At 38.2% G+C, this 13,276-nt stretch overlaps 3 protein-coding genes across 39 annotated transcripts; 1 reads left to right on the forward strand and 2 right to left on the reverse strand.

The window, feature by feature from the left end:
* Nucleotides 1–316: 316 nt before the first annotated feature.
* Nucleotides 317–5,363, reverse strand: LOC104782136 (uncharacterized). Of its 37 annotated transcripts, none has more exons than XM_087511648.1 (9): nt 5,107–5,363; nt 4,556–4,617; nt 2,994–4,376; nt 2,629–2,765; nt 1,586–2,314; nt 1,095–1,507; nt 894–995; nt 677–814; nt 317–597 (listed from the first exon to the last, which is right to left on the reverse strand). In XM_087511648.1, exons 4-9 carry the CDS (start codon nt 2,726–2,728, stop codon nt 460–462), a joined length of 1,620 nt encoding a protein of 539 aa, XP_087367774.1. In that variant the 5' UTR covers nt 2,729–2,765; nt 2,994–4,376; nt 4,556–4,617; nt 5,107–5,363; the 3' UTR covers nt 317–459. The 37 variants fall into 37 exon arrangements, with proteins under 37 accessions (XP_087367774.1, XP_019100476.1, XP_087367782.1 ...); XM_019244931.2 differs by having other exon boundaries at nt 4,295–4,421; XM_087511656.1 differs by having other exon boundaries at nt 1,586–2,508; nt 3,851–4,421.
* On the forward strand, nt 5,196–9,679 carry LOC104782137 (uncharacterized). Its single transcript, XM_010506990.2, has 11 exons — nt 5,196–6,145; nt 6,391–6,708; nt 6,795–6,903; nt 6,993–7,086; nt 7,342–7,429; nt 7,524–7,607; nt 7,698–7,794; nt 7,889–7,976; nt 8,106–8,211; nt 8,292–8,384; nt 8,881–9,679. The coding sequence occupies exons 1-11, from the start codon at nt 5,957–5,959 to the stop codon at nt 9,253–9,255; spliced, it is 1,641 nt and encodes a 546-aa protein (XP_010505292.1). The 5' UTR covers nt 5,196–5,956; the 3' UTR covers nt 9,256–9,679.
* A 603-nt stretch (nt 9,680–10,282) lies between these two features.
* On the reverse strand, nt 10,283–11,854 carry LOC104782138 (aquaporin PIP2-2). Its single transcript, XM_010506991.3, has 4 exons — nt 11,349–11,854; nt 10,943–11,238; nt 10,714–10,854; nt 10,283–10,623 (listed from the first exon to the last, which is right to left on the reverse strand). Exons 1-4 carry the CDS (start codon nt 11,647–11,649, stop codon nt 10,504–10,506), a joined length of 858 nt encoding a protein of 285 aa, XP_010505293.1. The 5' UTR covers nt 11,650–11,854; the 3' UTR covers nt 10,283–10,503.
* Nucleotides 11,855–13,276: the final 1,422 nt, after the last annotated feature.

A 13,276-nucleotide genomic window follows, 5' to 3' on the forward strand; every position in this document is an offset into this window, starting at 1 on the left:
CGCTCATTGAGCGACTGCGACCGACCAAAACGACATTGACGACGGCAATTAAAAACCAAAACGACAACGGAGAAAGCAAGATGACGATGCAGATGTTTCTTTTAAAGTAAGAAAAAGTGTCGCTGGAGAGAGAGATGAGTCGTCGGAATTTATAGCGACCGCTGCGACAGGTTATTTCAACACTACGGCAACTTTCGGCGACTCTTTTCACAACGGCAGCGACAGTTATGATTCCGTTTATGTCTATTATTTCTGTCGCTGTCGCTAATCCAGCGACTTAAAAACAAACAGGGCATTGTATAACCCTTAAGAGAAATAATCATGGAGTTTCTTCTATTTACAACTAATAAGACAACGTAATGTTGTATTCTATATATATAACATTCACACAGAAAAGATAAACCTAAAAGCATTTGAGTATTTAAAAATCTAGAAAGATAATTTATGACGATGGGTTCTTCAAGCATCAGGTAAAGCAGGGGATTTGCAAATAGGGCAAGAGTTCTTCATCGACAGCCATTTCTTGATGCAGCTCCCATGGTAGTCATGACCACACCCCTTCACTTCCCCCAACTCTTCTTTCTCCTTGTACTCCTCCTAGTTATATTACCATTAACACCTCACCATTAGCCTTTTTACTTGCATAATAAATTGTTTTCGCCAAGCAAAATCTTACCAGGCAGATAGCACATTTTTTTTCCTCCTCAGTTTGATACAATGGATAATACGTTGTCGCTAACAAGCAACTGGAGATAGCGCTGTCCGAGAGACCAGTGTTGACACTCCCGATCCTTTCTCCAAGAGCAAGAAGATCCTGGATGGTGTCAATCACTCAGAAATATATATCAGTGAGCCTATGTGAGGCTTCAAAACACAAGTATTTGGCTATTAACCTCATAGGTCATGTCATCGATGTCTAGCCTCATGTCTCTGTGGTAATCAGGCGAGTTTCTGGATCCATCGTAGTGTGGTTGGCGATCTACGACCATGAATACCTGTTTTTACGCACACCCCAAATATTTATTATCTTTATGTTTAATGTGATTAGGACAGACTTTAACTCAAAATAATGCAGCTGCAAGGGAATGCCATACCTCAGATGAAAATCGATCATGGAGAGAAACTTCATCGAAAGGAGGCTGAAACCTCTCATAGGAACTCCTGCGTCTCCCTGGGCGATCACCGCTACGCCATGAAATGTGTGGTGGTGGCCTTAGATGCCTAGAAGGATAAGTCTCATTGACCAAATGAGACCTGTCTCCAGATGAAGATGCTACATGTCCCAGTCGCGAACCATGCGAAGAAGATCTATAGGTGGGTGTTGACCTATGAGAGAAGCGGCTGCTGCTTGTAGATTGTGTTGATGTTCCAGGAAAACCGTGGGAAACTGTAGGGTTTCTGTTTCCGGGAAGTCCATGGTGATAGCTGGAAGTATCAACAGAAGTGCTGTTGGCAACACTTCTCGCAGGAAGAAAATTATTTGTCTCCGGACTAAAGCCATTAATATCTACAAGGTGAGAATTCATGTGGTTATAGAGACAAAAAAAACAAATTCAGAGCTAGAGACAAAATGAAAATTGCATACCTCTAGGAGCTGAGGGCGGTCTACCACAGTTCCAGTCCTTATCTACGTGAGATGTATGGCCAGGAAATTGACCTGAGCCAGAATGCTCAACACTGTGGTGGTGTGCATAATGGGAATCAAGTCTCGGGGTTCTTGACAAATTATTTCTATCAAAGCTGGACTCTAAATCAAGTGTAGGACGACTCCGGACATTCCTTGAAGAACCCTCTCCCCTGATCAACGAATTATTACTTTGGTAAGTTGGGTTCATGAGCCATGGCATGTAATGAGGATCATGATCATGCTTTATTGATTTTCCCAGGTGAAATTCCGCGGGGAATGGTGTGTCTGAAGAAGGTCTGTCACTGTGGTATCGGCTTGAACTGCCCATTTCATAGATGGAAGAACCACACGGGCTTTTTCGCTTTTGTGCTCCTCTCACATTTTCCGTAGACTGATCAACATAACTAGTATTTGACCATGTCTGGTTGTTGCAATTCGAAGAAGCTGAAAACGTCACATAATTCTCATGTGGAGCAGAGAAAGTTCCAACTGTCGAGCTCACGAAACGGTCATGAGATGGGCCTGAAGCCCCCGGATTGTAGTGTGGTCTCTCCACACTATGACCTGAGGCAGTATAGGCATTTGGTCGTGGGGAAGAGTTCCAATGAGAAGAACCTGGCATTCCTTCATTCGATATGTTTTCTGCTGGATAAACATGCGATCTGTTCTCACTTGTCCCAGATCTTGCTGAGAAAATGTGGGGTGGATAATATTAATCAGAAAGTCCAGAGACATTACTAAGGAAAAGGAGGGCATCAGAGATGATTATAAAACCCAGCCTCCTAATTCTCACTAGCTGAGGGTCTCCACTTATCAAGATTCAATTTTCGCCTAGTGAAACACAATTTACCCATAGGTGAAAGCATATGGAACATCCTAACCTAAAAATAAACATGCATAGCTTTTACAAAGGTTGAATATCAATCTCTAAAAAATAGAGAACGAGGTTGAAAGATTAATTTCAACAGTTTAAAGATCTATAGAAATGGAGGACTAGTTACCTAAACTCGTATATGGATACTCTGGGTGTATATGATTCCATTCTTGATCATGTTCATCGTCAAAATATTGGGATGAGCCAGGAAAATGTCTGTGCCCCATGATTACACAAAACTTCAACCTTAATGTCCAATTAAACCTGCACAGAAAGTTCTCTCAACATTCAAAATTCATCCAGATATACATTTCAAAATATTTCTGTAATTACCAAGCAAATTCAGGTTCCTTTCATAAATAGTATTTCTTAAAGTGAACCCAAGAAGCACTAAATGGTGACTGAAAACGTATCACCTATTTGTATTCAGTCTGATAGTCATATTTCCCAAGTACTATATAAGAAATCAGTCATAGCTCTAGTACTAATTACCATATTCTACCTCAGATCTCATGGAATTATAAGCAAACAAGTTTCTGTGGCCTTATGCTCTGTGCTGCAGGGAAGTTCATGATGCTTATAGATAAAACTAAAAATAAACCTTTACTAGTACAGCTCTATTAGTTCATAAAAATAACTTACATTTGTCAGTAAAAAAAAAGACACACAGTACTTGTTCTTAGTTAAACCAAAAGAGAAAAAGAGACAAAGAGCAAACAAGATTGGGAACACAACAGTACTCTCTCGCCTCTGCAAACCAGAGCCATCAAAAGTTAAGAGTAACACAAGGAGTTCATAAAATTACACACTTTCAGAAAGTCAATAAGTTTTACAGAAGCAGTCAATTGAGAATCAAGTATGACATACAGAAGAGGAGGGAAGAAAATACTGTATCCGAATAGAAGAGCATCAAAGCAAGTCGATGCAAAATAGGTAACTATTAATATCATCATTTCAGCTTCTATCAATGCAGTGCTTCTTCTTTCATATTCACCAACAATGATTTCCAACCTCAAACAAAAGGCACTCAACTACTCAAGTAATGTTCTTTGTTACAAACAATAGATTTGACAGATCTGGAGTGTGTATACTATGTATAAAGGCCATGTACATGTCTTTCACTAAACTTACAACCATGGTTTAATGACCAAGAAAACTACATGGACGATCGAATAGCAGGGCATAAGCTTACAGTATTTTATAAACTAAAACCCTCAAAAATGCACCTGCAGGCAAATAATTCTAGCAGGATATATAGGTTTGGAAATCCTAACCAAAATACACTACACTACCCAAGTGAAAAAGCTTGTTGTGCTTGATTGAGAAACTGATTCACCATCTTCACACACCTTTCAAATAGACCAACCGGAAGTGATGAGGCCTGTGACTTCACTAATACAATAAGAACACCAAATTTTTAGTTCCTTTTCTTCCACAAATTGAATACACTACAGCTTCCTTGGGTGAACGGTTTAGTCTACAAAAGTGCTAGCTTACTACTTCATTTACTATTTCAGCGCTCTTATTATCCTAAACCCACAAATGCACCTTGACAGACACCTGAATTCGTGACTCATGAGCACAAGGATTGTAAAACAAAGTGAGTTGTTGAAATCAGCATTATGTTTCACATCATCGTGCACCCAAATAAAATGTATGTGGCAGCGTGTCATTCCAGACACCATTATAGGATGAATGCAGTCTTGTAGAGAGAAGAGTAAACTGGTGGATATACTTCACAAAGCCTTTACAACCATAAAAATTGGTCATCAAACATTAGGAGTAGAACTAACCACGCTAATAACTTTTGGATCACTTATCTGAGTTCAGGATCTCTCTGCTTTGCCAATCAACCAAAACGGTCCACAACAAAATCTGCAAATCAGAATACAAGATATGGCCAGCCAGTCGCCACTGATCCTATGTGTTACAAAGGCTAGCATGAGAGACTAGCATCTGTCTGATAAGTGTTGACAATACCAGTTTTGAAGAGAATGATGCTATAATTTCAAAAGTTTTCTAAAAGTTCTGGAAGAAGGAAGATGAGTTCTGACCTGAAATCTATGGTTGTACTAGCTCTCAACTCTCCCAAAACATTCGTTCGTGGTGGAGAAACCTGCAGGATACAAACCAGCTAAGCCTAGGTTATGCTAATATATCCCAATCTAGCTAGCTAAGCCCGTCGCTGCAGCAGATCCTGGACAACTTTTACCAACAGCTAACCAAAAACATCGTAGAAACTAATCCACCAATTTTGGTCTCTTCTCTGTTCTCACTTCTCAGCATCGGAACAAAGCAAAACAAACAAATTCAAAGTCCGGTATCCTCAAAACCGACTCCGATTTACGGGACATGATCGCGCGATCAAACCCGAAGATTGCGTGAAAAGTCACCGATGTAGCAACAAAACCGGGAATAAACCGACAAAAAGCAAAACAATCATCACACACATACACACACGCAATCCCCCCCCCCCCCAAAAAAAAAAAAAACAACGATCGGTAACGAGAAAATAATAATGATAAAAAAAATTGCAATCATCATCACCTCAAAAGGTTGAAACAACAAGGATCGGGAGAAAGGGACAACAATTTACAAACCTTACCACAACGTTTACGTTCCCCCCGGCGATGAGAAATGATTTACCGATCGGAGGAGAATAGCAAAAGAGACGGTATGAATTTCGTATTAATGACGCAACTTTTTCAGGAAAAAGAAAGGGTTTAGAGAGAGAAATTGTATATGTTTTTCTGAGAAAAAAAAATTTGCTTTTCCTTTTTATTTTTTCGGTGATGGTACTACGTACTTAACTAATAAAGCCGATGAAGAGGATCGGTTTATTAGAAAGAAAAAAATCAAATTAAAGCGGTTGACTACGTTTGCTGGGACAATTAATCCTCCTCTGACCAGTGACCACCTTCACCGCCTACCGGTCGAAGCTGAAGTAGGAAATTAATGGGCCTATATTTTGGACTGTGTATGGGCCTCAACTGTAAAGGGTTCGGAGAAACCCAGAGATCCATCCAAAGATCTCTAGCCGTTGAATTACACCCACGGGATCTGGACCGTTGATTGAGATGACTTTTAATTTATCCATGAATAGTCGGATTTGATTGATGATTAAGAAAGCAAATAAAAGAAGCGAATCGGAATATATACACACAAAGTTAGAAGAGGAGAGGAGAGGAGAGGACCAACAACAACAACATTGTATTCTTCTTCTTCATTGAGTTAAAATCAGCCAGCCATTGGAGAATCCAGAATTTGAAGTTCCGTTTTGATTATCCGGCGAACAGAGTTTGAGAGCAATTTTTTTTTGTATCGAAGACGGATATAATTAAGAAGGGGATTTAGTTGATTTTTTTGTGTAGAGTGGGAGAAGAAGAAGAAAAAAAAACCCTAGCTAATGGATGTGATCAGATGCTACTAGTAAGTAAGTAAGAGGAAGAGCGAAGATGATGAACACTTCGAATGGGATGATCTCCGGGCCTTCTTCTTCGTCAGCTTCGGCGGCGGCGAATCCTCCTCAGTCTCCCGGAATCAAGACCTATTTCAAGACCCCTGAAGGCAAGTACAAGCTCCACTACGAGAAGACGCATCCCTCTGGGCTTCTTCACTACACTCATGGCAAAACCGTCACTCAGGTTATATATGCTTTGATTCGTTTTGTGTTTGTGTTTGTGTTTGTGTGTGTGTGTGTGTTTAATCTATGAATTGAAGTTTAATCTAATCCGATTGTGATTGTGATGTGGTTTGCAAAATTTGGGAAATTGATCACTGTGAAATTGTATACCTCTCAAGGGGTTTTGTGTAGGAGTATCAAATGTACATATCATTTTGCATCTTTTTTAATTTCTGAGGATGGATTTGGGAAATTTTTGGGTGTCAGGTTACTTTTGCTCACCTTAAGGACAAACCTGCTCCATCCACCCCAACTGGTACTTCGTCAAATGTCACTGCTAGTAGCGGTTTCCGGTCAGCAACGGCAAGGTTACTAGGTGGTGGGAATGGTAACCGTGCCCTTAGTTTTGTTGGAGGTAATGGAGGGACCAAAAACGTGGGTGCAAGTTCGAGAATCGGTGCCTCATTCGCTGCCTCTAGTTCTGGTACCTCGGCTACTAATACAAATTTCGATGGGAAAGGAACTTACATTGTCTTCAATGTCGGTGATGCTATTTTTATTAGTGACTTGAACTCGCAAGACAAGGTACTTTACTTCTACTCCTTTAATTTTCTTAAGATTTGATTTGATGTGCTTGTTTTGGTCTCAGTTAAGATATGTCTTTGTTGTAGGATCCTGTAAAGTCTATTCATATCAGCAATTCGAACCCTATGTGTCATGCGTTTGATCCAGATGCTAAGGATGGACATGATCTACTTATTGGGCTGAATTCTGGGGATGGTAATGTACAACTTTGAGATCAAGTTTGTTTACTTATGTTCTAGATGAAAATTTGTCTTGTTCTTTATTCTTTTGGTGAATTCTTGTAGTCTACACCGTATCACTAAGACAGCAGTTACAGGATGTCAGTAAGAAGCTTGTTAATGCTCAGCATTATAACAAAGATGGTTCTGTAAATAACAGGCAAGATTTTTTCCCTGTAAACTTCTTTATTTTACTGAATTGACATGTGGTCACGTAGTTATCGTTGTTTTTGTCATTTTACTGGATATATGCTCTAGGTAACGCTCAGTTTAGTGAATCAGATTATATACATTATACTTGATTCCCTTCTTGGATAAAATTAGACTTAACAAAAATCTGGCTGAAATATCCTTTCTGGAACAGTATATATATTATTTGTGTCATGTGATAAGATAAAGTTGTTCTTATTAACAGTCGCTGTACTAGTATTGCTTGGGTACCTGGAAGTGATGGATCATTTATTGTTGCTCATGCCGATGGAAATTTGTACGTGTATGAAAAGGCAAGCACTGAATTCGGAAAAAAATTATTGCATTTGACTTTTCATTTACCTAATTTTGTCTAACTTCTGACCAGAGTAATTATTATACTTCCAGAATAAAGATGGTGCAACTGAATCTTCATTTTCTGCTATAAGAGATCCGACACAGTTTTCAGTTGACAAAGCAAAATATAGCAAGGTACTAGTGTTATAATTGGTTTCTTTTCTCATTTCTTTTTCTGTCTTCAAAATATTAATCATCTTTTCACTTTCACAAATATTCCTGCAGAGTAATCCAGTAGCGAGATGGCATATTGGTCAAGGTGCTATTAACTGCATTGCATTTTCAAATGATGGAGCATACTTGGCAACTGTTGGAAGAGATGGTATGATGCTCTTTGTGATTTTATCGCCGACTCCAGTTCTTTCTCTACATATATCTTTCTGTTGACCATTCGTTTCTTTTTTGACCATGTACAGGTTATCTTCGAATTTTTGATTTCTCAACCCAAAAGTTAGTGTGTGGTGTAAAAAGTTATTATGGTGCTCTACTGTGTTGTGCTTGGAGGTGACTGGATCTAATCCTTTGACTAATCATTTTTCCCTAATGCATTTGAAGGAACTGAATTTTCGTTCACTCAAGCTGCTTTTACCATGGAATTGTTGTTGTATGCTAACATTGTAATCGGCCTGACAGTATGGATGGAAAGTACCTTTTGACTGGAGGTGAAGATGACTTGGTTCAAGTCTGGAGTATGGAAGATCGAAAGGTTGTAGCGTGGGGTGAGGGACACAATTCGTGGGTATGGTTTTCAAATTGGAGTATAGTGAATTTTGTATGTAACACAACACTACTTGACTAATGTTATCTGCTTTCTCACAGGTAAGTGGAGTGGCTTTTGATTCTCATTGGTCGTCACCAAATTCAGACGGTTCTGGCGAGAATGTCATGTATCGGTTTGGTTCAGTTGGTCAGGTATTTAGTTATGCTACATCCATTCTTCCAGGCTCTCCTTTCTTTTATGTGAATGTCAACTAAACATTTTTTGCTTCCTTGTTGAGAGTTTGCCTTGACCTCTTTCTATCGATTGAATGGTCTTAATACCTCTCCTTTTTATATTTACTGGAGAACGGGAATAGACTTCTGACCATCAAATGGAATGTGAATAACCTGCTGCTCAGATTCTTTTGTATTTTAGTTTAATACAAGAATGTAGAATGATCTTAGTGTAGGAGAGATAAGAGTGAGGTAACTGAGATGAACTGTTTTCATGGAAAAATTCTTTTGATCATATGGGGCGATAGCATTTGGAATTTGCTAGATTATGGGCATAGATTCGTTAATCTGCTCGGTAAAATTTGTTAGAAAGTGAGTTTTTCCATTGCCTTGGCACACTTGTTGTGAATGTTGTGTCTGTAACTTATACTTTGATCTTCTGTTGTTCTTGGCTCGTCCTACATGTGCCAAACAGGACACACGGTTACTGCTATGGGACCTTGAAATGGATGAGATTGTAGTTCCGCTTCGGAAACCTCCAGGAGGATCACCCACTTACAGCACGGGGAGTCAGTCCGCTCACTGGGACAACATCGTACCAATGGGCACACTTCAGCCAGCGCCATGCATGCGCGATGTCCCAAAGCTTTCACCAGTCATGGCTCACCGTGTTCACATGGAGCCCCTCTCGGGCTTGATCTTCACCCAAGAATCATTGATAACAGCTTGTAGAGAAGGCCATTTAAAGATCTGGACACGACCAGACAACCAGTCCAGCAGTAACACAGAAACATCAAATCCAACCACAAGCAAACCCTCGCTGACCAGCAAGGTCGGTGGTTCTAGTTAAATCAGACACCATTCGATCATGTTGTTTCAGGTCCTGGTTTCGAAAGGAAGCCATGCGAATATCTCTCCTGGGTCTGAATCTGACTCCATTAATGTATGTGAGAGGCTGAGACATATCTGGGGACTGCTGGGGAGTGGAGACTACTAAAGAGACAAAGAGAGTTTTCGGATGTAATTAGAAGAAAACATTTATTTTGGATTTAGGGCTTATATCCAACAAATACTAACCAAAAAACAATAATTCAAGATTGGTGCTTCGGAAGAAGACGCTAAGTGTTTTTACTGCACTGCAGTGATTTTTAAAATTTTCCTATAATTGTTTCTAGTTTTTCTAAACAATGTTTTTTTTATCTTGATTCTTGAGGTACATTTGGATTTTTGGATAATCTACACTGGATTGTTTATTAATGTGTAATCTTTCCAAACTTGTGCCCATCTATAGGATTTTTACTTTTTTGCTGTAATTTGTTCATCAGGCTCTCTTTGATATTGTTATTTGTGAAAATGACCTTTTCTATATTTTATGTTAAGTGACGCAAATTATTTGAACCAACAAGCTATATATGCTCAATTTACTATTACAAAAGTATAGCTGCTTATAATAGTGAATGGGAATGTCAACTTAAACAAAAAGTGTTAACCACAAATTTAATTTATGATGTAGACTAATTTTGAATTTGAGACGACGATTTTACCAATTGACTTGTGGTTTAGAGTTTGCTAATATAACTAGGCGAGGGCGACAAGTCGACAACAAAGTGCCGAACAGAAAACACAACTAAAGAGTTCAGAATGAGCTGGCGAGTGTGCGCCTTTTAGAAAGAGGAACATATGTTTCTTGTACTTTTTTTGAAGAAAAGCTGAACACTACTTTTAAAAACCAACTAACTACTAATGTTTCTTATTTTTTTGGTGTAAATGTTAAGAACCTATAATGTAAATAAGCTTTTAGGTAAACATCTGGAATTTTTAGTATGTGTGACACATTTCATCACTAAAATTAAAAATATTGACATGAAGCAAGAAAAGAGGCAAAACAATTTGGTTTTCATTAATTGTTTTCCCGAGTTCACAAACATTGGCATTGGCACATATCAAAGCATTACACCACAATTTTAAACAGATAATAAACAAGAAGAAAAACAGGGCATATTTTTGAAAAGCAAAGTTGCCAATTTTTTTGTACATACATAATAACACAACCATTTTATAATTGTTGTTATCATGATTGTTGTTTTTGTGGCTAAAATCAAACGTTGGCCGCACTTCTGAAGGATCCGAGGGACTTGGAACCTGATGCCCTTAGGACGAATTGGTGGTAGAACGCAGCAATCGCAGCTCCAATGAATGGCCCCACCCAGAATATCCACTGTAATTATATAGCCCAACAAAATATATTGTTATTTCCATAAAACCAATAGAAACATAATTTGAATAGATCATAGGAGTAGGAACATACGTGGTCATCCCATGGCTTGCTTTCGTTAAAGATTACAGCGGCTCCAAAACTCCTGGCCGGGTTAATCCCTGTTCCGGTGATGGGAATAGTGGCCAAATGTACCATGAACACCGCAAATCCAATTGGAAGTGGTGCCAATACCTTTTTTTGCAAAAGTAACACAAAGTATTAAGTAACCATATCATGTTAAATTTTTACTAATTGATTATATGAAGAGATTAATACTAACGGGAACGTGGGAGTCTCTAGCGTTTCGTTTGGGATCAGTTGCGGAGAACACTGTGTAGACGAGGACGAATGTTCCGATGATTTCCGCGGCGAGTCCGGTTCCTGTGTTGTAGCCGTCGGCTAGAGAGTTAGCTCCTCCACCGTAACGAACGTAGTAAGAGCTTTGAAAGGCCTTGACGAACCCAACTCCACAAATAGCACCCAAACACTGAGCCACCATGTAAAGAACCGCCCTAATCAACGATACCTTCCGGGCCAAGAACAATCCGAAAGTTACCGCCGGGTTAATGTGACCACCTTCAAAAACGTTTTGAGGTTAATATCAAATATACAAGAAACCAAAAGGATACGTTTAAAAATGTCACAATTTTAAAATAAGTGAACCGGTCCGGTTTGATAAATGATACCTGAGATACCGGCGGTGCAGTAGACAAGAATGAAGATCATGCCACCAAAAGCCCATGCGATGCCGAGGATTCCGACACCTCCACAGTCAACTCCACCAGCGGTTGTGTCGGACTGAATCTTGTAGCCGATGACAGTCAAAACAGTGACGTACAAGAAGAGGAGAGTAGCTACGAACTCGGCTATGACGGCTCTGTACAAAGACCACTTGGTAAGCTCCTCGGCGTCGAAAAACGGAGTTGGCGGCGGATCTTCGTAGTCCCTAGATTGAAATCCCTCAGGTCCTTCCACGTCTTTCGCCATTTCTTTACTTTTTTGTTATGAAAAGTGTGTCTTGTGGTTTTTGTTATGTGATTGTGAAGAGATGAAAGGAAGGTTGTTTATATAGAGACTAGAGAGTTTAGTTCCTAGCTAGTGTGTGCTCTTATTAATTTTGCTTGTCCATGGTGAATAATTCGTATTACGTATTATTATTTTGATAAGATTACAATAATGAATTACTTTTGGTAGCTTTATGGTTGTTCTTATTATCCGTTTCGATGAAAATGAATATAGAATTGTCTGCGACGATTATGATTATTTTTTTGTGGACGTTTTGCTTTTCACTAATTAATTACATAGCTAGCTGTGATGATAATATATATATATATATATATATATATATATATAATCTAAACCAATCTAATCATTGCTTCATTATTAATAGAAATTGATATTGGCGTAATATATTCTTGCTCCACTATTAGTTTTTTTTAAAAGCAAAATTTTCATATCCATGTAGTTATTACAGTAAAAACCAACTGATCATGGTTAATATAGTTACTGTCTTTGTGAGGAAATTAGAACTCACATTTATTTGTGGTTTCAATTAATTAACTTTGCAATTCTTTAAACTAAAAGCTGAACATATTTTGAGAAATGGATTATTTTAAAAAGAATGATTGTGGAGCTATCAATAAGAAGAGCGACCTTTTTAATTCTAAAATTATTATGGTAGATAATGGAGTATTATGGTTAAATTAACTTAGCCTCGCCGCCCCATACCTAAACGTAGTTTTCATTTGGACCGACCCTAACATACTATATGCTTCTATATTTTCTTTCTCTTGTCCATATGTCATGAGCCTTGTCCTCTCCCTAGAATAATATAGACTGTCACTCTTTTTACACATTAAAAAATATAATTGTATGAATCTTATCTATTTGGGCATACTTGAAATTAGTTTTTTTTAAAGAACATTCGGCTATAATATGCGATAACGTTATATATATATACATGTTGAAAATTTTCAGATAGCTAGATTTATCAATGGTTGGAAAAAAAATCTAATTATGTCGATTCCACCATCTTTTTAATTGCTACTTTAAACCTCGTATACAAACTCTCTTCAAGGACCTCATGTTTTTGAATAGTAACACTAACATCAAAATAAAAGATTTACGGGACTAAATAAACTATCATACTCTTTATAAATAGTGAAGAGTATTACATAAACTATATTTATGAAAACTAGATTTCATGTATTTACTAATTGTAAAAAGTAAGTATTACATCAAAATGAAATTGTTAATTACTACACTAGGCCACTACTATTTATTTTTCTTGTTTGTGATTGGTAACCGCTTAATCAATTTATTTAACTCATAGACTCGGTGTTACCTATAAGATCTATAATAAGATGGAAGAAAAAAAGAAAGAATAAAAGTATTTTCAGCAGTACCTTACCATTATATTTCTAACATAACTATCACATGGACAGGATAAAAGAAACGGCGTCACTTCACGGGTTCTGTTTCCACTAAATAGGTCGAAAATATGATGAAACTCGGGTCCACTAGACCGCAGAGAAACCGCCCCAATAGAGATAGCTCCGACAATTGGATCGGCACCGTCCATACAGACTAAGTCCAACTCAGTACAGCCGTCGGT

The sequence above is a fragment of the Camelina sativa genome, chromosome 4 (genome assembly GCF_030686135.1).
Source record: "Camelina sativa cultivar CO46 ecotype springtype chromosome 4, ASM3068613v1".
NCBI lineage: Eukaryota > Viridiplantae > Streptophyta > Magnoliopsida > Brassicales > Brassicaceae > Camelina > Camelina sativa.